We start from the raw sequence: 26756 nt of genomic DNA, 5'->3' as shown, positions 1-26756 counted from the left end.
ATCATACAACATGCCCAGTGCCGTAAAAAAAGCATCAACACTTTTAAGCGACGGACAGTCAGGCTGCAACCCATATGCCCAGACCTGTGGGTCTCCTTGTAGCAAGGAAATCACTATGCCCACCCGCTGAATCTCTGACCCAGAAGACTGAGGCCTAAGCTGGAAATATAGCTTGCAGCTCTCCTTGAAACAAAAGAACTGCGAGCGATCTCCAGAAAAACGATCCGGAAGATTTACTTTCGGCTCCTTAACCCCTGAAGGTGCTGCTGCTGCGGGAACTCCGCCAGCGGCCTGGGAGGTGTGCATTTTAATGGACAAATCACTAAATTGACGAGTCAGGACCTGCACCTGATCGACCACCTGTTGCAACGTATTTTGAGGGGTATGCTCCATATTCCCACAAAATTTCAACAGGAGTATTGGGCTGCTGAATATGTTATGCACACCAGTGCCTGCAGGAATGTACTGGTGTCTGAACAGAGAGGGATGCAAAACAAATGAACTAACAGACAGACTGGGAAGTATGACATCACATACACAGAAAGTGATAGGGTAACAAAACCAACACAAAGTGAACAGATAAGCCCAGAGGCTAAGAAACTGGGTGTCTCCCTAGTATTACAAATGCTCAGATGGAAAAGGCAAGATATTGTGTTTTAATACGTAGAGAACCCGAAATGCTGTTGCTAAGGGCAACAGCAAAACCCTAAAGGGTTACCAACGGGTGTGGCAGCAAACTCCTTGGTCAGAGATGGAATAGTAGACACAAGGAGAGTCTCCACAATCCTATTTCTCACTTGCAGGGCACAGGTTCAGCTTCCTGCCACTAAACTGACACATGGACGCCCAGCACAGTGAGAGAGGATTAAGCATGCAGGTCTGAAAGTACAGTCACAAACCTGCTGGGTTCTCAGAATAACAAAAGAACTTTAGCAGGCTAAACGACTGACTCCAGTCTTACTGCTAGGTCTGGATTGGCAGAGTGTAGTACCAAATCTCCAGGCCTATTTGCAGTAAGCAATAACAAATACAAAGCTACACAGTACTGGCTAATTTTCAGGAACTGACTAACCAACAAAGATTCAGCAGCATCTGCTTAATCTGAGAAGAGGCCTTATAAAGCAGGTGCTGGCCACGCCCCACTCAGACCTCACAGACTGTGAGCACAAAAACCAGCACCGGATCCCCTGCCTGTAACCACTGCACAGCAAAAGACCCGAACTGGAGTATCAGCTGCGCTCAGGTTATTCCGCTAGCACTCGTCTCCCGGTTGCCATGACGACGTGGCAGCACAGGGCAGGAGACCCTAACACCAGGGAGGATCAGTCGGAGAAAGTAGTGCATAAAGATAGTGATGGTAATGACTCTTGGCTGAATACTTGTTGTCCTTGAGAGACTAAGCAAAATAAAGATTAATAAATCACCAGGCCCAGATGGTTTTCATCAGAGGGTTATTACGGAGCTTAGGTCATAGCTAGCAAAACCCCTATACTTGATAATCCACAGTTCAAACAGATCAGGCAAGGTACCTAAGGATTGGTGCATAGTGGAGGTAGTGGCATTATTAAAAAAGGAAACTACAAATAATCCTTGTAACTATAGCCAAGTTAGCTTAACCTCTATAGTGGGCAAAATATTGGAAGATTTCTTGAGGGATAGCATAAAGGATTATCTGCAGGTTAATAAGATTATTAGCAAAAGTCAGCATGGGTTTGTAAGGGACAGATCATGTCAAACTAACTTAATTAGCTTCTACGAGGAAGTGAGCGAGAATCTTGATCAGGGAAAAGCAGTGGATGTGGTGTATTTAGATTTTGCAAAAGCCTTCGATACAGTGCCTCACAGGAGACTGATCATCAAATTAAGGGAACTTGGTCTAGGATATACTATTTGTACATGGATAGGTAATTGGCTGGATAATAGAGTACAAAGAGAAATGGTCAACAGGATGTTCTCCAGCTGGGCACCAGTAGTTAGTGGATACCACAAGGGTCCGTACTTGGCGCGTAACTGTTCAATATATTTATCAACGATCTAGGAATACGCTTGGAAAGCACAGTGTCAATCTTTGTGGATGATACTAAGCTGTGTAAGGTAATTCACATAGCGATGTGGAGTCTCTACAAAATGACTTATTTATACTTGAAGCCTGGGCGTCTAAATGGGTAATTAGGTTCAATATAGAAAAATGCTAAATTATGCATTTTGGGACAAAAAAAAAAAAACATTGTACACTCTAAATGGGGAAATTATAGGGGTAACTGTGGTGGAAAAAGATTTGGGGGTGCTTTTCAGTACACAATGTCAAAATGCTGCAAAGATTTGGGGGCTTTTCAGTACACAATGTCAAAATGCTGCAAAAAAAGGCAAGTAAAGTGCTTGCATGCATAAAACGGGGCATTGAGACCAAGGACGAGGATGTAATCCTGCCACTGTACAAATCATTGGTACGTCTGTATCTGGCATATTGTGTTCAATTTTGGGCACCATATTATAAAAAAGATTTAGGAGAACTAGAAAGGGTTCAAAGGCGGGCTACTAAACTAAATAAAGGGTTAGAGACATTGGAGTATGAGTAAAGGCTTCCGTATACAGCGAAGAGAAGGGTTCTTCACGGTAAGGGCAATAAAAATGTGAATCACCCTGCCGGAGAAGATAGTAATGGCAGACTCTGTAAATGCATTTAAAAACCGATTAGACAAATTTCTAACTGGAAAGGGAATCCAGGGTTATAGCATTTACCACAGTGACATTAATCTGGGAGTGGTAAGAGTCATTGTTGTCAATTGGTACTAAGCCATTACATCAGCAGGTACATTATAATATGATCAGCTGATCACAGATTACAGGTTGAACCCGATGGGCATTTTGCTTCTTTTCAACCTCACTAATTATGTAACTATGTGACTATTACCTTATATAGGAGTTTAGCCATATTCAGATGCATAGCAAAAGAAACAACAGTAAGAATTATTAGACTCGTATGCATTAGGCACATATCCAACTATTCATACTCAAAAGGTAGTTAGATACTTAGTGCTGTATTACCCAGCTCAGGAGAGTGGGATACGAGACTCACCTCACTTCCAGGAACGATCAATACGTTAGCGAACGCTGAGTGGATCCAGACACTAATAGTGTACACACTCGCCCCGTGAACCTACAGTGAACACAGATGCCCAAGTGAACAAAGTCGCACCAGTCACACAGCCGCCTATGCTGCGACTGGGTCCTTTTACATACACAGTGTCTCAGATGGAAGCCAGAAAATGGTTCATGGGAGGGGTGAGCAGGGGAGCGTCTGACTCCCCACAGCTGACATCAAGCCCAGGGACGGTGGCCTCATACTACCTCTGGAGCATATGATCCTGAAGGCCTAGCACGGTGCACCCTAGGTGGCAGCTGCGTCAGTGACTGGTAGTCTCCTCCAAAACAGTGCAGCTGTGTCCATGTTCCCTCTCTAAGCAGAACCGATGCCTTACCTTCTCCCCATGCTCCGGTCACAGCCAGGTAACTTCTGCTGGACTTGCTAGTATATCCGATGCAGACTCCCGCCAAAACAGCACTGTACATGTGGGTAAGCGTTGTCATGACTCAGCGGGGCATTGTTGGAGCTACTCTTTCTAAGGTAGGTGTAAGACGCTTTTTAGAAAGATCACTCAAGAAAAAGACTATAAAAATAAAATAAGAAAGCTTATGCCACACCAAACAAAAAACTGATTTGCCTGAGCCAGGAGGTGGGGATATATGGACGGGCCCACTGCATGCTGGGAGGCCAAAAGCTTTGACCATTTGGTGCAAATCCACTGTCGCATCATCATATCCCAATGTTAACCTGTGGATAACCTGTGGACCCTGCAGGAGAAAAAACTGTTACAGCAGCTGGGAGAGTTACATGAAATGAGGAGCTGGTGCAGCTGGTTAATGAGCTAGAGGATATCACAGGAACTATACAGCAGCTGCAGCAAATAAAGAGTCAAAAGTTATCATAATGCTGATTCCATGGACCTGTCTGAGGCTGGCCAGGATGCTGATGCAAAGGAGATCCAAGCTGGTGGTGAAGGAAACCTGCAGAGTTCCAGCTTAGATGTGGAAAGCTGTGGAGGTGGCTCTCTAGGAGAAGGTAGATCTGATGGTGGGTGACAAAGTGCCAGATGTGGAAGCTTCTAGGTACACATTGTGGATCTGGTGGTGGCTGTGGTCTCTCAGGGTCTGGTCTAGGATTGGCCATCAACTATTGATGATCAGGAATCATTGATGGTTTATACCTGATGATAACTAGTTTTACCATCAAAGGCAGAGAGCCAGGTAGTTACCCGCCATCGATAGTAGCTGTGAAGATACTGGGTTCCAAATCACTCAGGCACAGTGGTAGATGAAAAACCAACAGTGGTTATTGAACAGAATGTATTATAAACAGCTCAGCACACCTCTGTAATCCAATTCCACATGACAATTCCCACCACAAACTCCTGACACAACATCACTTCTTAGTCAAGGAGCATAGAATCTCTTTCAGCTCTCTGGTTAGTCTACTTATATTCCTCAGAAGCTTCATATTACATGGGGTGTGTGTGACTTCTATGTCTAAGGATCTTACAGCATTGGAATACAATACATATTCTAATTAGTGATGAGCGGGTTCGGTTTTACTCGGCTCTCAAAACGGCATCTTATTGGCTCACGGATGTCACGTGTTTTGGATAGCCCATAAGGTTCTGTTTTGAGAACCGAGTAAAACCGAACCCGCTCATCACTAATTCTAATCAAGGTGATTACATCACCCAAAGAGCAACCATGTCTGGTCAGCTCACTGTTGGACATCTAAATCATCAACACAGGCATATTGTGGCATATTCTAATTTTTAATAATGTATTTCTCAATGTTATTTTTATTTTTTGTGTGTGTTTTTACATGTGGAATAACTGTGGTTTTTAATTCACTAAGCCTTTCGGATGTATAGTACCTATTAATCATACATGATCAGCCAGCGCTGGTAATTCTTTTCTTTTGCTGTATATTTATCCACCAGGGGATTTACCACCCCTCTTACCAGCTGCTATTGACAGCGCTTCCCCTCTCTCTTCTTGGCAACTACCTGGTGGTTCTGTGGTCATCTCAGGCCATGAACCTCCCAGATAAACATGACATGGTCATGGAGATGGGCCTGGGCTCTGTGAAGTAGGTGGAACAAGCAAAGTTGTGTCCCTTCTGAAAGGGCAATGGTGGACATTGTGAATGGTGAAGGGAAGGTTTTTGTCAACAAAGAGTGTTATGCCATATATAGCAGAAGCATGGGTCCTCAGCCTATATGATGTGCCACCATTAATTTGGCTTCTGTCTTGTCCGACCAAGCTTGATTTATGGGCTTTGTCATTTTTTTAAGCAGGATAAAGGCTGATTTTTTTATTTCTGCAGTAAACTAGAATAAGCCCATAAAGTCCCACTTCCATTATACCACCGAAATGTGACGGACAGTGACCACCGTGCCACCACTTACCTGTATGCTTACACGAAACAGAATGATGGAAAACTTACACGGTTTCTTTACATCTTCTGGGGTCCACTCCGAGATTAGACATTATGGCGTAATTACTCAGACGGGAATATAAAACAGAATAAAAATAAAAGATTTAATGCAATAATTAGATGCAAACAAAAGCTTTTATTATGAAATACAGGAGAGTATCCGCACCATATAGATGTAACATACAACAAACCACCGCAGATGGAACCCGGGTGACTCTAATGCACATGGTAATGTCCAGGGTATATATGGATAGGATCTTGTATCTGAAAACACTCGACACTCCTTATCAAGATGAGTGTCTGCAACAAGTTAGGCAAACTAGAAGTGAAAACACATTCCAATGACCGCCATATTGTCATGCAACAATACAGATTGTGCAAACTGGTATTAGACATTCACATTTACACAAAGCACAAGATACAAAATAAACAGCAGAAAAAATACCTAAGCATTTGGGATGTATTATTTAGGACCTAAATATACAGACGGGTCCTCCGTTATCTTGGCTGGCTGAGGCATTAGTCGCGATCAGGCATACGCAGCGTACCTGGGCGCAAGGAGGCGCGCCTAGTCGTAGGAAGGCACACAGAGCGTTTGGCGTTACCTTTGAGTGTAATACCTAAGATCATCCACCAGATGTCGCTTTTTTAAATCACCAATGCGCAAGCGTGTGGTCTCCATTAAAATACAATACTGAACTACAGCGTAAGAACTACTTTACTGGTGCGTCTCATTACGCTACATTATGCTACAGTATGTCATAAAGTCTATAACAGTATATACAGTACAGGTGCAAATAGTACAGCATAAACAGATGCAAATGAACGTGTTACAGATACAGTATGGTCTATTGATGTTAGGGATATGCGAGTGTCCAAAGTATAATGGGGAGAGATAAAAGCTCCTCCCTAAGTTTCTGGAGGCCAAATCCCTGTGTGTATAGTTTATAAAGACGCAAATGAACGTGTTAAAACACTTGTGTATGCAGACACAACTAATGTAGCTCATTGACTTTACAGTATGTACTGTGCACGAAATGAGCGTCCGAGTCCCCTAACGGCATAAACAAACACCAATGGGGAGGAATCGCTCTTAGCAGTACTTTTACACATGAACTTGAGAATCTTCCATGCAGTGCTGTGGGCTAGCGATGAAGGCTCCGGTCTGCCACGCTGAAAGTACCGGGTTCGATTCCCAAAGTGTCAATTTTTTTTTGTGTTCCCGTGACATTCACTTTATTATTATTTTTTCTGTGTAATCCATTGTAAAACATTCAACAGAAGGGTGCACACAGGTTTCACACAAATCGGGATAAATCTGCAGGAGTGACTCATTCACTATCTAAAATACATAGTGGTAATGAGTACGTATAGACATACCTGTAAATATAAATTAGTGTATTCTGACGCAACTAACTGTTCGAGCAACACAGTACTGTAGGTCGTCGGCGTTAGAGAATCTGTGCTGTGGGAATCTGTGTTGTACATTATAAGCTGTTCGTGCTAATTAGTACTCTAATAGAAAAAACTGTACAGAGATACTACGGACAGTGATTTGGCATCCAGGAACTTAGGGAGGAGCTTTTATTTCTCTCCATTATACATAGAAAGATTAAACTTGCCACTCTACGTTACAAGCTGTTCGTGCTATTTAGTACACTACTAGTGTACTAAATAGCACGAACCCCATCACAACAGTTGCCCAGATCAAGAACACTCTCCAGGAGATAGGTGTATATGTGTCAAAGTCAACAATCAAGAGAAGACTTCACAAGAGTGAATATAGAGGGTTCACCACAAGATGTAAACCATTGGTGAGCAATAAAACAGGAAGACCAGATTAGAGTTTGCAAACAACATCTAAAAAAGCCTTTACAGTTCTGGAACAACATCCTATGGACAGATGAGACAAATATCAACTTGTACAAGAGTGATGGGAAGAAAAGAGTATAGAGAAGGAAAGGAACTGCTCATGATCCAAAACATACCAGCTCATCAGTGAAGCATGGTGGTGGTAGTGTCATGGCGTGTGCATGTATGGATGCCAATGGAACTGGTTTCCTTGTATTTATTGATGTGACTGCTGATAAAAGCAGCAGGATCAATGCTGAAGTGTTTTGGGCAATTTTATCTGCTCATATTCAGTCAAATGCTTTGGAACTCACTGGAAGGCGCTTCACAGTGCAGATGGACAATGACCCGACGCATACTGCGAAAGCAACCAAAGCGTTTAAGGCAAATAAGTGGAATGTTATGCAATGGCCAAGTCAATCACCTGACCTGAATCCGATTGAGCATGCATTTCACTTGATGAAGACAAAACGGAAGAGAAAATGCCCCAAGAACAAGCAGAAACTGAAGACATTTGCAGTAGAGGCCTGGCATAGCATCACCAGGGATGAAACCCAGCGTCTGGTGATGTCTATGCGTTCCAGACTTCAGACTGTAACTGACAAAAGGATTTGCAACAAAGTATTAAAAAGTAAAAGTTTGATTTAGGATTCTGGAAACAAAGGAAGAAACAAGAGAGCGACTATGGTGTAGTATTTTTCAATCAGTTTTGTCTAGTGATGAGCGGATTCGGTTTTACTCGGATCTCAAAACAGAATCTTTTTGGCTATCCAAAACACATGACATCTGTAACCAATAAGATGCCGTTTTGAGAACAGAGTAAAACCGAATCCGCTCATCACTAGTTTTGTCACACGCAAGAATATTATAGCGTACAGATTACGGCTTGACACATGGCGTATCCGTCCCCCATTCTTTAGTCCAGGTTACTACTGGGATCTAAATGCTGCTAGGAGACACAAAGAATCGCTATATAGCGTAGTATATTTCCGTATGTGGGATTAAATTCAGTTATCACACAAAATTTATATGCGTACCAGATAAATAAATATTTGCATATCAGTATGGATATTGTATCCAGGTCTTCATCTAGGATATGGTAATCAGATCGCCCTTGGAAAATATGTGAAAGCTCAATTCACGAAACACTGATCCGGGCTGCGACCACATTAAGTAGTAAAGTATTTTTTGTTGAACTGGACGAGCGCACTGGTCTACTGATTTACAATATTTGATTTAGGATTGTTTAGTTTGTACCATTACTTTTGGTCACTTAAAAAGTGGGAGGCACATATAAAAACCATTTTAATTCCTACACCGTTCACCTGATTTTGATGTATATACCCTCAAATTAAAGCAGAAAGTCTGCAGTTAAAGCACATCTTGTTTGTTTCATTTCAAATCCATTGTGGTGGTGTATAGAGCCCAAAATATGAGAATTGTGTCGATGTCCCAATATATATGGACCAGACTGTATATTGCATGAAGCATAGGAGATAGGATTGACCCTTGAGGAACATTGCATGACAGTGATAATTATACTCCAGAAGATTTAAATGGTTTCGTGCTTGGATAATGTCTAATATGTTCAACAAGAGCGGATTTATTTCTCTCACAGCATGAAAATGGCTTCTCACCTGTGTGACTTCTCTGATGTGTAACAAGATGTGATTTCTGTCTAAAACATTTCCCACACTTAGAACAGGAATATGGCTTCTCACCTGTGTGACTTTTCTGATGTGTAACAAGAGCTGATTTCTGTGCAAAACATTTCCTACACTCAGAACAGGAATACGGCTTCTCACCTGTGTGACTTCTCTGATGTTTAACAAGATTTGATTTAGATGAAAAACATTTCCCACACTCAGAACAGGAATATGGCTTCTCACCTGTGTGACTTCTCTGATGTTTAACAAGATTTGATGTAGATAAAAAACATTTCCCACACTCAGAACAGGAATACGGCTTCTCACCTGTGTGACTTCTCTGATGTTTAACCAGATTTGGTTTCGATGCAAAACATTTCCCACACTCAGAACAGGAATACGGCTTCTCACCTGTGTGACTTCTCTGATGTTTAACCAGATTTGGTTTCGATAAAAAACATTTCTCACACTCAGAACAGGTATATGGCTTCTCACCTGTGTGAGTTCTCTTATGTGTAACAAGGGCTGATTTCTGTGTGAAACATTTCCCACACTCAGAACAGAAAAATGGCTTCTCACCTGTGTGACTTCTCTGATGTTTAAAAAGATCCGATTTCGATGCAAAACATTTCATACACTCAGAACAGGAATACTGCTTCTCACCTGTGTGACTTCTCTGATGTGTAACAAGATTTGATGAAGATGAAAAACATTTCCTACACTCAGAACAGGAATACGGCTTCTCACCTGTGTGACTTCTCTGATGTTTAAAAAGACTCGATTTCTGTGCAAAACATTTCCCACACTCAGAACAGGAATACGGCTTCTCACCTGTGTGACTTCTCTGATGTTTAACCAGATTTGGTTTCGATACAAAACATTTCTCACACTCAGAACAGGTATATGGCTTCTCACCTGTGTGACTTCTCTTATGTGTAACAAGGGCTGATTTCTGTGTGAAACATTTCCCACACTCAGAACAGGAAAATGGCTTCTCACCTGTGTGGCTTCTCTGATGTTTAAAAAGATCTGATTTCGATGCAAAACATTTCATACACTCAGAACAGGAATACTGCTTCTCACCTGTGTGACTTCTCTGATGTGTAACAAGATTTGATTTCGATGCAAAACATTTCCCACACTCAGAACAGGAATACGGCTTCTCACCTGTGTGACTTCTCTGATGTTTAAAAAGACTCAATTTCTTTGCAAAACATTTCCCACACTCAGAACATGGAAATGGCCTCTCACCTGCCTTAGCTGGCTGATGAGTAATACGGTTTGTGTTCTGTGTAAAACATTTGGCATCTGTAGAACAGGGAAACTCTGTATCTAATCTCAGAGCTGTAATAGATGCACCAATATCAGAGTGATCAGGAGAACATTTCCCAGGATCAGAGGGATCAGCTGATAGAGCTGGATGTATAATTGGGGTAATGGGATTATCTCCTGGAGAATCCTGTCTACTGTCATTATCTGTTATGTCACAATCCGGGGATAACATTAGATGTCCTTCTGAAATATTCCTGCTTGTGGGTCCATCTGCTGGAAATAAAATACATTAATATATAAAATGAGCAGACAAGACCCAGGATGTAACAGGATACAATATATAATTCTATAACTGCCATTTTTTTTTTTACTTGTAATCAGTGCTTTTATGTTTATTAAAAAAACAAAAAAGCTAGGATGCTTAGACTGGAGCTTGATCAACACTGAAGGCTCAAGTGGGATTACTAGAGGTGACACGGACGCTCATATGGGATTACTAGAGGTGACATGGAAGCTCATGGGGGATTATTAGGCTGCAGGCTTAAATGCATCGGTCAATACGTGAACTAATGCTCCACTGTTTATTATTGTTAGTTAATATAGTGAGTGCAGAGCCCCAGTGATTTGATTTAAACAATGTGGTCGTATACTGTGTTGCACCCCAAATCTAGGAAAGGCGAGTGCTGTGGATTAGTATATTATGGGGTATATGCAATTGCGGTCGAATTTCCGGCTGGAATTCGACTGTTTTTTAATTCAACAGTCACACACCCTCCCGCGGGGACCCGAATTCGTCATATTCAATAAAAAACGGACTCGACAGTCCCGCTGTCGAAAAACGATAGTGTGCATCCTGGATTCGACTTCATGGACGGCACAAAGGTGTCTAAAAAACCCTGAAAAAAATTGCACGGGGTCCCCCCTCCCAAGCATAACCAGCCTCGGGCTCTTTGAGCCGGTCCCGATTGTAAAAATACGGGGGAAAATGACAGGGGATCCCCCGTATTTTAACCAGCAACGGGCTCTGCGTCTGGTCCTGGTGCAAAAAATACGCAGGACAAAGGACGTAGGGGTCCCCGTATTTTTCACACCAGCATCGGGCTCCACTAGCTAGAGAGATAATGCCACAGCCGGGGGACACTTTTATACCGGTCCCCGCGACCGTGGCATTAAATCCCCAACTAGTCACCCCTGGCCGGGGTACCCTGGAGGAGTGGGGACCCCTTAAATCAAGGGGTCCACCCCCTCCAGCCATCCAAGAGCCAGGGGTGAAGCCCGAGGCTGTCCCCCCCCATCCAAGGGCGTTGGATATTTAATGCCACAGCCGCAGGGCACTGTATAAAAGTGACCCCTGGCTGTGGCATTATCTGTCCAGCTAGTGGAGCCCGATGCTGGTGTGAAAAATACGGGGGACCCCTACTCTTTTTGTCCCCCGTATATTTTTTGCACCAGCACCAGACGCAGAACCCGGTGCTGGTTTTAAAAATACGGGGGATCCCCTGACAAATTTGTTCCCGCATTTTTAGAACCAGGACCAGCTCGAAGAGCCCGAGGCTGGTTATGCAATAAAATAAATAAATAAATAAATAAATAAATAAATATATATTTTTAAAAATATATAAATAATACTTGTGCCTCCAAAAAAGACAAACCAAGTACCTAATCCCTTCTAATATAAATAGATATGCTATTCCCCCCCAAAAAAACACAAAAAAAACCACCAAAGTGTGGCGGATTAAAAATGACGAATTTACTGTCTAAAAGCACTGCTGTCGAATTTCCAAACTTGAATATGCTTTTGTCGAATTGAAGCACTTGTATCATTGCAGAAAAGTCGAATTTGCAAAAAGTCGAATTTGCAAAAAGTCGAATTTCAAAAAGTCGAATTTTGAAAGTGCGTTTTTTGACGGAAAGTACTGAATTGAATTGACGAATTTATTTATTTTTTGGCGAAAATGTCCCGAAATTCGACAATTTTGGGAATTCGACCGCAATTGCATATACCCCTCAGTGCGGCCCTCAAAGCGGGCGTGTCCTTCTGAGCCTCCCTGGAGCACAGCCTGCATGCAGAGCTGCGCTCCTACCCTTGTGCCGCCATTCCCACCAGCGACCTGCTAACCCGGGACGCCGGCGCTGTACTCACCACTCTTCTGTCTTCAGGCTCTGTTAGGGGGTGGCGGTGTGCTGCGGGAGGGTACGCTGTGCCGTTATGTGGCTTGCGAATGGCTCCCTCAGGTAGCTCAGGGTCCTGTCAGCTGAGAAACGGGACCATTAACTCTCTAGGAAGTTGGGCCGTTCTCCCCCCTAAGTGCCACGAAGAAGTCAGTCTGCTGCCTAAACAGACCTGACTGGAAAATACAAACATTAAATAAAAAAAATGGAAAACTCTTCAGGAGCTCTCCAAAGCGTGACCGGCTCCTCCAGGCACATTTTCTAAACTGAGTCCGATAGGAGGGGCATAGAGGGAGGAGCCAGCCCACACTATTAATTTCTTAAAATGCCCATGGCTACTAGTGGACCCATCTATACCCCCATGATACTAATGTGGACCCCAGCATCCTCTAGGACATAAGAGAAAAGTGTTTCCCCAAGACAGGTGTGTCTTGGTGGGCGCCCTCTGGATCCTATGGACCTTAAAGAAAAAGAGTTCACCATGGTAAGTCTAACATAACTCTTGTTTTCTTCATCAGGATCCATAGTGATCCACAGTCCTTACATTGGGGATGTCCTAAAGCAGTTTCCCCTAAGGGTGGGGACACTCCTGAGTAGACAGGAGAATCCAACGCCCTAAGGAAGCTTCCTGGGAGGTAAAGGTATCAAAAGGCATAAAGACCTCAGGAACGTGTTAATAGAAGACAACGTAGCTGCCTTGCAGAGTTGTTCAGCAGTAGCACCTCAGAGAGCCACCCATGAGGGACCTGCTGAACGTATCGAATGAGCAGAGACCGGAACAGGAAGATCAGCTCGAATGTAAGCCTCTGCAATAGTCATGCAAAGCCACCTGGACAGCGTTTGTTTACTAGCTGGCCAACCTTGCTTATAGAATCCATACAGGACAGATAGAGAATCTGTTTTCCTGATCACTCTGGTACTTTCCACACAAATCCTTAGTGCACGAACCACATCCAATAAGGCCTCACCAATAACAGGACTATAAGGCTGGAACCAATATCTCTGAATTTAGATGAAACTTGGACACCACCTTAGGAAGGTGACCCCCCTTGGTCCGGAGAACTGCCCTATCTTGATGGAAGGTCAGAAACGAAGGAGGACAGGAAAGCACTCCTAAATCAGACACTCTTCTCGCAGAGGCAATAGCCAGGAGAAATAACACCTTTACAGGCAGCCACTTAAGATCCACTGACTCTAAAGGCTCAAATGGGGAAGACTTAAGAGCTTGCAGGACTAGGGATATATCCCAGGAGCCACTGGATGTACAAAGTGAGGCTGGATATGGAGTATTCCTTGAAAAAAGGTACGCCCATCTTGCAGTGGAGCAATCTTTCATTGAAACTACACTGATAGTGCAGAAACGTGTTCTTTCAGGAATGCTAGGCAAAGACCAAGGTCTAACCCTGCTTGTAGAAAGTCCAGTATCCTGGAGACCCTAAAAAGGTAGAAGGGTCATAGTGCCTAGGCGCACACCACTGAAAATCAGCGTGCCAAATCTGGTAATAGATGCGGGTTGAAGACACAGATTTTCTATATCACTGCATCCGAGAACCCCTTCGCTCTAAAAACTGATGACTCAAGAGCAAAGCCGTCAAAGACAGTGGAGCCAGGTTCCAATGCAGACAGGGACCCCGAGACAACACGTCTGCTCGCTGTGGCAGTAGGAATGGCATGTCTATGGATAGATTTTGGAGATCGGCGAACCAATGGTGCCTGGGCCATACAGAGTAATCAGTATAATGGGGCCTCCTTCCTCTTTAAACTTGCAAAGAAATCTGGGTAACAGCGATACTGGAGAAAACAGGTATCTCTGAAGGAAGGTCCACTGTACTGCTAAAATGTAGACGAAAGCTGCATGCGGATCTTTGGTCCTGGATCTATAGATTGGGACCTTGTGATAGTGACGCGAGTTCATCAGGTCTACAACCGGCAGACCCCATCTGTTTACCAGGTTCTGGAACACTTCAGGGTGCAGAGACCATTCGCCGCTGTGGACATCCTGCCGACTGAGGAAGTCTGCTCCCCAGTTGAGGATTCCTGGTAGAAACACAGCTGAGATGGCCGGAAGATGAGTCTCAGGCCACTGGAGTGTGCACTCCACCTTTGCCATAGCCAGATGGCTGAGAGTGCCCCCTTGGTGGTTTAGATAGGCAACTGCAGTGACATTGTCGGACTGAATCTGAACAGGCCTGCCTTGGAGGAGATCCTGAGCCTGAAAGAAAGCACCTGTAGACTGCCCGAAGTTCCAGGACGTTGATTGGGAAGCAACTTTCGTCTGGAGTCCACCGACCTTGAAGATGTGAGGACAACCCAATCCAGAATCCAAAAAAGGATGTCCTTTGTCCAAGTGTGACATCTGTAGCCACCAGGTGAGAGACAGATGTACCTCCAGAGATAGTACCATCTTCTCAGCCCTGATCCAATGATACTGCCTGTTCCACCTGGAAAGAATCATATGTTGTAGGGGCCTGGAGTGAAACTGGGCGATACTCCACCATATTGAAGGTAGAGACCAAGGACCCCAGAACCTGCATGGCGGAATGTATGGATACCCGGAGATTATGCAGTAAGTTGTGGACCATTGACTGCAGTTTGGTAACTTTATCCACTGGCAGGAAGAGCCTCTGTTCCCACAAATCCAGGAGAGCCCCTAGATGCAACATCTGTTGTGAAGGGACAAGGAAGGGATTTTCCCAACTGATCAGCCACCGGAGGGTCTGTAGAAAGGAAATGGTTATTTGAACTTCCTGAGATTGTGCCAGGAGCAACAAGTCATCCAAATATGGGAGCACACTGATCCCTTGACGACGCAGCTGAGCACCAATAACCGCCATCGCCTTGGTAAATACCCATGGAGTCGTAGCCAGCCCAAAGGGTAGTGCCTGAAACTGGTAATACTGTGGCAGAACAGCAAAGCGGAGGAATCTCTGATGAGTAGGTTCTATAAGAACATGTAGGTAGGCATCCCGAGTATCCAGGGATACCATAAAGTCCTCTGGCTCTGACGCCAGAGCAATAGGCTGTCTTGTTTAAATACAGAATCTGGGCACCCGCAAAAACTTGTTAAGAGATTTCAGATTGAGGATAGGCCGATAGGTCCCATTGGGTTACTGAATCAGGAAAAGGGGGTAGTAAAAATCCTTCCTCTATTGTTCTTGAGGAACAGGGATATTAACCTCTACGTTCAGTAAAAAATTAACAGCTCCTTGGAGCGCCATGGCTGCGCCTTGATCCAATGGAGGAGTGGTGCAAAAAAACTGCTGGGGTGGCGGTCTCACAAATGAGAGGGGATACCCGTGAGGCCACTTCTCGCACCCAGGCGTCTATAGTTGACTGGAGCTATGAGACTGCGAATCGCAGAAGTATGCCTGCCACCCTGGGTTCCAACAGGAGTAGGCCCGCCTCGTCAGGTGGAGGGCTTATCCCTCTGCTTGGGGGTCGGGCATCTGACCGTCCAGGTTTGCTTAGTCGACTTAACCGACTTGCTGGAGAAAACCTGTATGGAAAAGCCTGCCCTTTCACTTTGCCTTGAAACCGAAAATTCCAAAAGAAAGACGTCCCAGCCTTCTGGTCAGATGCTGATGGCAAAAAAGCAGAATTTAGAAGCTGCCAGTGTAGCCACAATATTATCCAATTCTGCACACAGTGAGCTACCACTGAAGTAGTCGAGGCCCTGGAAGCCAACAGACTCGTATCTCAGGATGCTGATTGCTTGATGTTAGCAATAAGAGACAGCTGGTCTATGGAACCATCTAACTTCAGACTGTTCTCTAGTGCATCAGCCCAATTAATGTGGAGGAGTGCACCAGGCGTGCCACATGAACATCCACACGAGAGGGAATTTCCCAATTAGCACACTCTCCTTGTGGTAAAGGGTAACGAGATGCTCTTAGGCACCAGGACCTTCGTACTAGGAGCATTCCAAGCTTCCTGAAGGAGTTCAGCATGATACTCAGTGAGGGAACTCAGCCTTAACCACCTTCTGACGCTTAAAGATGATCCTCCTCACCCGACAGAGAGCCAGAGAGAAAGAGGTGTCCAACTCTTCCTCTGAGGACTCCAGAGTCTGACCACTGTGTAGACTGTAAGGATAACAGAGAGCGCTATGTGCCAAACTCATCTGAGGACGGTCTGCCTGCAACAACTGCTGAGAGGTGGCCGACGTGTGGTCTGAGTAGGTCAATAAGTTCATCCATGGAGGATACCCCGGGGAATGCAATACATGGGGCAATTGCTGCAGAACATACTAGGCAGCAAAGCAGGAGGCACCAATCGCTCCCCCCAGGGTGGTTCCTGCGCAGGACCTGGTTGGAGCAGCCGTTGTAGGTTTGGCACATAGCATTTATCACAAATGGTCCTGCACAAGGTCCTGTGGAGATAATGCTGCCGCACAGGCCTTACATGAAACCAGCACAGGTGCATTATCCTCTCTCTTATACTTTGGAAGACCAGAAGCTAAGCACACACAATGTCCAGCTCTAGCAACTGCAGATGTGACAGCCTTCACAAACCACACAGTCATTGTGAAGTACCACAGCCCGGAACACCTGTACTCACATGTAAGGGATAGATACAATGTAGTCACACAGCCCGGAACACCTGCACTCACATGTAAGGGAGAGATACAATGCAGTCACACAGCCCGGAACACCTGTACATACATGTAAGGGACAGATACAATGCAGTCACACAGCCCGGAACACCTGTACCACATGTAAGGGATAGATACAATGCAGTCACACAGCCCGGAACACCTGCAGTCACATGTAAGGGACAGATACAATGCAGTCACACAGCCCGGAACACCCGCACTCACATGTAAGGGAGAGATACAATGCAGTCACACAGCCCGGAACACCTGCACTCACATGTAAGGGATAGATACAATGCAGTCACACAGCCCAGAACACCTGCACTCACATGTAAGGGATAGATACAATGCAGTCACACAGCCCGGAACACCTGAACTCACATGTAAGGGATAGATACAATGCAGTCACACAGCCCGGAACACCTGCACTCACATGTAAGGGATAGATACAATGCAGTCACACAGCCCGGAACACCTGCACTCACATGTAAGGGGCAGATACAATGCACTCACACAGCCCGGAACACCTGCAGTCACATGTAAGGGATAGATACAATGTAGTCACACAGCCCGGAACACCTGCACTCACATGTAAGGGGCAGATACAATGCACTCACACAGCCCGGAACACCTGCAGTCACATGTAAGGGATAGATACAATGCAGTCACACAGCCCGGAACACCTGCACTCACATGTAAGGGATAGATACAATGCAGTCACACAGCCCGGAACACCTGCACTCACATGTAAGGGATAGATACAATGCAGTCACACAGCCCGGAACACCTGCAGTCACATGTAAGGGATAGATACAATGCAGTCACACAGCCCGGAACACCTGCAGTCACAAGTAAGGGATAGATACAATGCAGTCACACAGCACGGAACACCCGCACTCACATGTAAGGGATAGATACAATGCAGTCACACAGCCCGGAACACCCGCACTCACATGTAAGGGATAGATACAATGCAGTCACACAGCTCGGAACACCTGCACTCACATGTAAGGGGCAGATACAATGCAGTCACACAGCCCGGAACACCTGTACTCACAAGTAAGGGGTAGATACAATGCAGTCACACAGCCCGGAACACCTGTACTCACATGTAAGGGATAGATACAATGCAGTCACACAGCCCGGAACAACTGCACTCACATGTAAGGGATAGATACAATGCAGTCACACAGCCCGGAACACCTGCACTCACATGTAAGAGATAGATACAATGCAGTCACACAGTCCGGAACACCTGCACTCACATGTAAGGGATAGATACAATGCAGTCACACAGCCCGGAACACCTGTACTCACATGTAAGGGATAGATACAATGCAGTCACATAGCCCGGAACACCTGCACTCACATGTAAGGGATAGATACAATGCAGTCACACAGCCCGGAACACCTGCACTCACATGTAAGGGATAGATACAATGCAGTCACACAGCCCGGAACACCTGCACTCACATGTAAGGGATAGATACAATGCAGTCACACAGCCCGGAACACCTGCACTCACATGTAAGGGATAGATACAATGCAGTCACACAGCCCGGAACACCTGCACTCACATGTAAGGGATAGATACAATGCAGTCACACAGCCCGGAACACCTGCACTCACATGTAAGGGATAGATACAATGCAGTCACACAGCCCGGAACACCTGCACTCACATGTAAGGGATAGATACAATGCAGTCACACTGCCCGGAACACCTGCACTCACATGTAAGGGATAGATACAATGCAGTCACACAGCCTTGTACTCACGTGTAAGGGGCAGATACAATGCAGTCACACAGCACGGAACACCAGTACTCACGTGTAAGGGGCAGATGCAATGCAGTCACACAGCCCGGAACACCTGTACTCACATGTAAGGGATAGATGCAATGCAGTCACACAGCCCGGAACACCTATACTCACATGTAAGGGATAGATACAATGCAGTCACACAGCCCGGAACACCTGCACTCACATGTAAGGGATAGATACAATGCAGTCACACAGCCCGGAACACCTGCACTCACATGTAAGGGACAGATACAATGCAGTCACACAGCCCGGAACACCTGCACTCACATGTAAGGGATAGATACAATGCAGTCACACAGCACGGAACACCTGCACTCTCATGTAAGGGGCAGATACAATGCAGTCACACAGCCCGGAACACCTGCAGTCACATGTAAGGGGCAGATACAATGCACTCACACAGCCCGGAACACCTGCACTCACATGTAAGGGATAGATACAATGCAGTCACACAGCCCGGAACACCTGCACTCACATGTAAGGGATAGATACAATGCAGTCACACAGCCCGGAACACCTGCACTCACATGTAAGGGATAGATACAATGCAGTCACACAGCCCAAACACCTGTACTCACATGTAAGGGATAGATACAATGCAGTCACACAGCCCGGAACACCTGCACTCACATGTAAGGGGCAGATACAATGCAGTCACACAGCCCGGAACACCTGTACTCACGTGTAAGGGGCAGATACAATGCACTCACACAGCCCGGAACACCTGCAGTCACATGTAAGGGATAGATACAATGCAGTCACACAGCCCGGAACACCTGCAGTCACATGTAAGGGATGGATACAATGCAGTCACACAGCCCGGAACACCCGCAGTCACATGTAAGGGATAGATACAATGCAGTCACACAGCCCGGAACACCCGAACTCACATGTAAGGGACAGATACAATGCAGTCACACAGCCCGGAACACCCGCACTCACAAGTAAGGGATAGATACAATGCAGTCACACAGCCCGGAACACCTGCACTCACATGTAAGGGATAGATACAATGCAGTCACACAGCCCGGAACACCTGCACTTACATGTAAGGGATAGATACAATGCAGTCACGCAGCCCGGAACACCTGCACTCACCTGTAAGGGATAGATACAATGCAGTCACACAGCCCGGAACACCTGCACTCACATGTAAGGGATAGATACAATGCAGTCACACAGCCCGGAACACCTGTACTCACATGTAAGGGACAGATACAATGCAGTCACACAGCCCGGAACACCTGCACTCACATGTAAGGGATAGAAACAATGCAGTCACACAGCCCGGAACACCTGCACTCACATGAAAGGGACAGATACAATGCAGTCACACAGCCCGGAACACCTGCACTCACATGTAAGGGATAGATACAATGCAGTCACACAGCCCGGAACACCTGTACTCACATGTAAGGGATAGATACAATGCAGTCACACAGCCCGGAACACCTGCACTTACATGTAAGGGATAGATACAATGCAGTCACACAGCCCAGAACACCTGCACTCACATGTAAGGGGCAGATACAATGCAGTCACACAGCCCGGAACACCTGTACTCACATGTAAGGGATAGATACAATGCAGTTACACAGCCCGGAACACCTGTACTCACATGTAAGGGATAGATACAATGCAGTCACACAGCCCGGAACACCTGTACTCACATGTAAGGGACAGATACAATGCAGTCACACACCTGTACTCACATGTAAGGGACAGATACAATGCAGTCACACAGCCCGGAACACCCGTACTCACATGTAAGGGATAGATACAATGCAGTCACACAGCCCGGAACACCCGCACTCACATGTAAGGGATAGATACAATGCAATCACACAGCCCAGAACACCTGTACTCACATGTAAGTGATAGATACAATGCAGTCACACAGCCCGGAACACCTGCACTCACATGTAAGGGATAGATACAATGCAGTCACACAGCCCGGAACACCTGCACTCACATGTAAGGGACAGATACAATGCAGTCACACAGCCCGGAACACCTGTACTCACATGTAAGGGACAGATACAATGCAGTCACACACCTGTACTCACATGTAAGGGACAGATACAATGCAGTCACACAGCCCGGAACACCTGTACTCACATGTAAGGGATAGATACAATGCAGTCACACAGCCCGGAACACCCGCACTCACATGTAAGGGACAGATACAATGCAGTCACACAGCCCGGAACACCTGTACTCACATGTAAGGGATAGATACAATGCAGTCACACAGCCCGGAACACCCGCACTCACATGTAAGGGATAGATACAATGCAGTCACACAGCCCGGAACACCTGTACTCACATGTAAGGGATAGATACAATGCAGTCACACAGCCCGGAACACCCGCACTCACATGTAAGGGATAGATACAATGCAGTCACACAGCCCGGAACACCCGCACTCACATGTAAGGGATAGATACAATGCAGTCACACAGCCCGGAACACCTGCACTCACATGTAAGGGATAGATACAATGCAGTCACACAGCCCGGAACACCTGCACTCACATGTAAGGGATAGATACAATGCAGTCACACAGCCCGGAACACCTGCACTCACATGTAAGGGACAGATACAATGCAGTCACACAGCCCGGAACACCTGTACTCACATGTAAGGGACAGATACAATGCAGTCACACAGCCCGGAACACCCGCACTCACATGTAAGGGACAGATACAATGCAGTCACACAGCCCGGAACACCTGTACTCACGTGTAAGGGATAGATGCAATGCAGTCACACAGCCCGGAACACCTGTACCACATGTAAGGGATAGATATAATGCAGTCACACAGCCCGGAACACCTGCACTCACATGTAAGGGACAGATACAATGCAGTCACACAGCCCGGAACACCTGTACTCACATGTAAGGGATAGATACAATGCAGTCACACAGCCCGGAACACCTGCAGTCACATGTAAGGGGCAGATACAATGCACTCACACAGCCCGGAACACCTGCAGTCACATGTAAGGGGCAGATACAATGCACTCACATAGCCCGGAACACCTGCACTCACATGTAAGGGATAGATACAATGCAGTCACACAGCCCGGAACACCTGCACTCACATGTAAGGGATAGATACAATGCAGTCACACAGCCCGGAACACCTGTACTCCCATGTAAGGGATAGATACAATGCAGTCACACAGCCCGGAACACCTGCACTCACATGTAAGGGATAGATACAATGCAGTCACACAGCCTGGAACACCTGCACTCACATGTAAGGGATAGATACAATGCAGTCACACAGCCCGGAACACCTGCACTCACATGTAAGGGATAGATACAATGCAGTCACACAGCCCGGAACACCTGCACTCACATGTAAGGGATAGATACAATGCAGTCACACAGCCCGGAACACCTGCACTCACATGTAAGGGACAGATACAATGCAGTCACACAGCCCGGAACACCTGTACTCACATGTAAGGGACAGATACAATGCAGTCACACACCTGTACTCACATGTAAGGGACAGATACAATGCAGTCACACAGCCCGGAACACCTGTACTCACATGTAAGGGATAGATACAATGCAGTCACACAGCCCGGAACACCCGCACTCACATGTAAGGGACAGATACAATGCAGTCACACAGCCCGGAACACCTGTACTCACATGTAAGGGATAGATACAATGCAGTCACACAGCCCGGAACACCCGCACTCACATGTAAGGGATAGATACAATGCAGTCACACAGCCCGGAACACCTGTACTCACATGTAAGGGATAGATACAATGCAGTCACACAGCCCGGAACACCTGCACTCACATGTAAGGGATAGATACAATGCAGTCACACAGCCCGGAACACCCGCACTCACATGTAAGGGATAGATACAATGCAGTCACACAGCCCGGAACACCCGCACTCACATGTAAGGGATAGATACAATGCAGTCACACAGCCCGGAACACCTGCACTCACATGTAAGGGATAGATACAATGCAGTCACACAGCCCGGAACACCTGCACTCACATGTAAGGGATAGATACAATGCAGTCACACAGCCCGGAACACCTGCACTCACATGTAAGGGACAGATACAATGCAGTCACACAGCCCGGAACACCTGTACTCACATGTAAGGGATAGATACAATGCAGTCACACAGCCCGGAACACCCGCACTCACATGTAAGGGACAGATACAATGCAGTCACACAGCCCGGAACACCTGTACTCACGTGTAAGGGATAGATGCAATGCAGTCACACAGCCCGGAACACCTGTACCACATGTAAGGGATAGATACAATGCAGTCACACAGCCCGGAACACCTGCAGTCACATGTAAGGGGCAGATACAATGCACTCACACAGCCCGGAACACCTGCAGTCACATGTAAGGGGCAGATACAATGCACTCACATAGCCCGGAACACCTGCACTCACATGTAAGGGATAGATACAATGCAGTCACACAGCCCGGAACACCTGCACTCACATGTAAGGGATAGATACAATGCAGTCACACAGCCCGGAGCAACTGCAGTCACATAGCCCGGAACACCTGCACTCACATGTAAGGGATAGATACAATGCAGTCACACAGCCCGGAACACCTGCAGTCACATGTAAGGGATAGATACAATGCAGTCACACAGCCCGGAACACCTGCACTCACATGTAAGGGATAGATACAATGCAGTCACACAGCCCGGAACACCTGCACTCACATGTAAGGGATAGATACAATGCAGTCACACAGCCCGGAACACCTGCACTCACATGTAAGGGATAGATACAATGCAGTCACACAGCCCGGAACACCTGCACTCACATGTAAGGGATAGATACAATGCAGTCACACAGCCCGGAACACCTGCACTCACATGTAAGGGATAGATACAATGCAGTCACACAGCCCGGAACACCTGCACTCACATGTAAGGGATAGATACAATGCAGTCACACAGCCCGGAACACCTGCACTCACATGTAAGGGATAGATACAATGCAGTCACACAGCCTTGTACTCACGTGTAAGGGGCAGATACAATGCAGTCACACAGCACGGAACACCAGTACTCACGTGTAAGGGGCAGATGCAATGCAGTCACACAGCCCGGAACACCTGTACTCACATGTAAGGGATAGATGCAATGCAGTCACACAGCCCGGAACACCTATACTCACATGTAAGGGATAGATACAATGCAGTCACACAGCCCGGAACACCTGCACTCACATGTAAGGGATAGATACAATGCAGTCACACAGCCCGGAACACCTGCACTCACATGTAAGGGACAGATACAATGCAGTCACACAGCCCGGAACACCTGCACTCACATGTAAGGGATAGATACAATGCAGTCACACAGCACGGAACACCTGCACTCTCATGTAAGGGGCAGATACAATGCAGTCACACAGCCCGGAACACCTGCAGTCACATGTAAGGGGCAGATACAATGCACTCACACAGCCCGGAACACCTGCACTCACATGTAAGGGATAGATACAATGCAGTCACACAGCCCGGAACACCTGCACTCACATGTAAGGGATAGATACAATGCAGTCACACAGCCCGGAACACCTGCACTCACATGTAAGGGATAGATACAATGCAGTCACACAGCCCAAACACCTGTACTCACATGTAAGGGATAGATACAATGCAGTCACACAGCCCGGAACACCTGTACTCACATGTAAGGGGCAGATACAATGCAGTCACACAGCCCGGAACACCTGTACTCACGTGTAAGGGGCAGATACAATGCACTCACACAGCCCGGAACACCTGCAGTCACATGTAAGGGATAGATACAATGCAGTCACACAGCCCGGAACACCTGCAGTCACATGTAAGGGATGGATACAATGCAGTCACACAGCCCGGAACACCCGCAGTCACATGTAAGGGATAGATACAATGCAGTCACACAGCCCGGAACACCCGCACTCACATGTAAGGGACAGATACAATGCAGTCACACAGCCCGGAACACCCGCACTCACAAGTAAGGGATAGATACAATGCAGTCACACAGCCCGGAACACCTGCACTCACATGTAAGGGATAGATACAATGCAGTCACACAGCCCGGAACACCTGCACTTACATGTAAGGGATAGATACAATGCAGTCACGCAGCCCGGAACACCTGCACTCACCTGTAAGGGATAGATACAATGCAGTCACACAGCCCGGAACACCTGCACTCACATGTAAGGGATAGATACAATGCAGTCACACAGCCCGGAACACCTGTACTCACATGTAAGGGACAGATACAATGCAGTCACACAGCCCGGAACACCTGCACTCACATGTAAGGGATAGATACAATGCAGTCACACAGCCCGGAACACCTGCACTCACATGAAAGGGACAGATACAATGCAGTCACACAGCCCGGAACACCTGCACTCACATGTAAGGGATAGATACAATGCAGTCACACAGCCCGGAACACCTGTACTCACATGTAAGGGATAGATACAATGCAGTCACACAGCCCGGAACACCTGCACTTACATGTAAGGGATAGATACAATGCAGTCACACAGCCCAGAACACCTGCACTCACATGTAAGGGATAGATACAATGCACTCACACAGCCCGGAACACCTGCACTCACATGTAAGGGGCAGATACAATGCAGTCACACAGCCCGGAACACCTGTACTCACATGTAAGGGATAGATACAATGCAGTCACACAGCCCGGAACACCTGTACTCACATGTAAGGGATAGATACAATGCAGTCACACAGCCCGGAACACCTGTACTCACATGTAAGGGATAGATACAATGCAGTTACACAGCCCGGAACACCTGTACTCACATGTAAGGGATAGATACAATGCAGTTACACAGCCCGGAACACCTGTACTCACATGTAAGGGATAGATACAATGCAGTCACACAGCCCGGAACACCCGCACTCACATGTAAGGGACAGATACAATGCAGTCACACAGCCCGGAACACCTGTACTCACGTGTAAGGGATAGATGCAATGCAGTCACACAGCCCGGAACACCTGTACCACATGTAAGGGATAGATATAATGCAGTCACACAGCCCGGAACACCTGCACTCACATGTAAGGGACAGATACAATGCAGTCACACAGCCCGGAACACCTGTACTCACATGTAAGGGATAGATACAATGCAGTCACACAGCCCGGAACACCTGCAGTCACATGTAAGGGGCAGATACAATGCACTCACACAGCCCGGAACACCTGCAGTCACATGTAAGGGGCAGATACAATGCACTCACATAGCCCGGAACACCTGCACTCACATGTAAGGGATAGATACAATGCAGTCACACAGCCCGGAACACCTGCACTCACATGTAAGGGATAGATACAATGCAGTCACACAGCCCGGAACACCTGTACTCCCATGTAAGGGATAGATACAATGCAGTCACACAGCCCGGAACACCTGCACTCACATGTAAGGGATAGATACAATGCAGTCACACAGCCTGGAACACCTGCACTCACATGTAAGGGATAGATACAATGCAGTCACACAGCCCGGAACACCTGCACTCACATGTAAGGGATAGATACAATGCAGTCACACAGCCCGGAACACCTGCACTCACATGTAAGGGATAGATACAATGCAGTCACACAGCCCGGAACACCTGCACTCACATGTAAGGGACAGATACAATGCAGTCACACAGCCCGGAACACCTGTACTCACATGTAAGGGACAGATACAATGCAGTCACACACCTGTACTCACATGTAAGGGACAGATACAATGCAGTCACACAGCCCGGAACACCTGTACTCACATGTAAGGGATAGATACAATGCAGTCACACAGCCCGGAACAC

The 26756-nt window shown here is 46.5% G+C and overlaps 1 protein-coding gene across 2 annotated transcripts in view; it reads right to left on the bottom strand.

The window, feature by feature from the left end:
• Positions 1 to 7198: 7198 nt before the first annotated feature.
• LOC134983922 (zinc finger protein 569-like) overlaps positions 7199 to 26756 on the bottom strand; it is a 31502-nt gene continuing 11944 nt past the window's right edge. Inside the window, exon 4 of one of the 2 annotated variants that reach the window (XM_063949531.1) lies at positions 7199 to 10572. In XM_063949531.1, the coding sequence (XP_063805601.1) occupies positions 8918 to 10572 (1655 nt within the window). In that variant the 3' untranslated portion in view covers positions 7199 to 8917. The remainder of the gene's footprint in view (positions 10573 to 26756) is intronic. The other variant, XM_063949532.1, reaches the window with a different exon arrangement.

Source organism: Pseudophryne corroboree (genome assembly GCF_028390025.1).
Source record: "Pseudophryne corroboree isolate aPseCor3 chromosome 3 unlocalized genomic scaffold, aPseCor3.hap2 SUPER_3_unloc_29, whole genome shotgun sequence".
NCBI lineage: Eukaryota > Metazoa > Chordata > Amphibia > Anura > Myobatrachidae > Pseudophryne > Pseudophryne corroboree.
The sequence above is the reverse complement of the archived record's forward strand: the minus strand, read 5'-3'. Positions and strand labels throughout refer to the sequence as shown.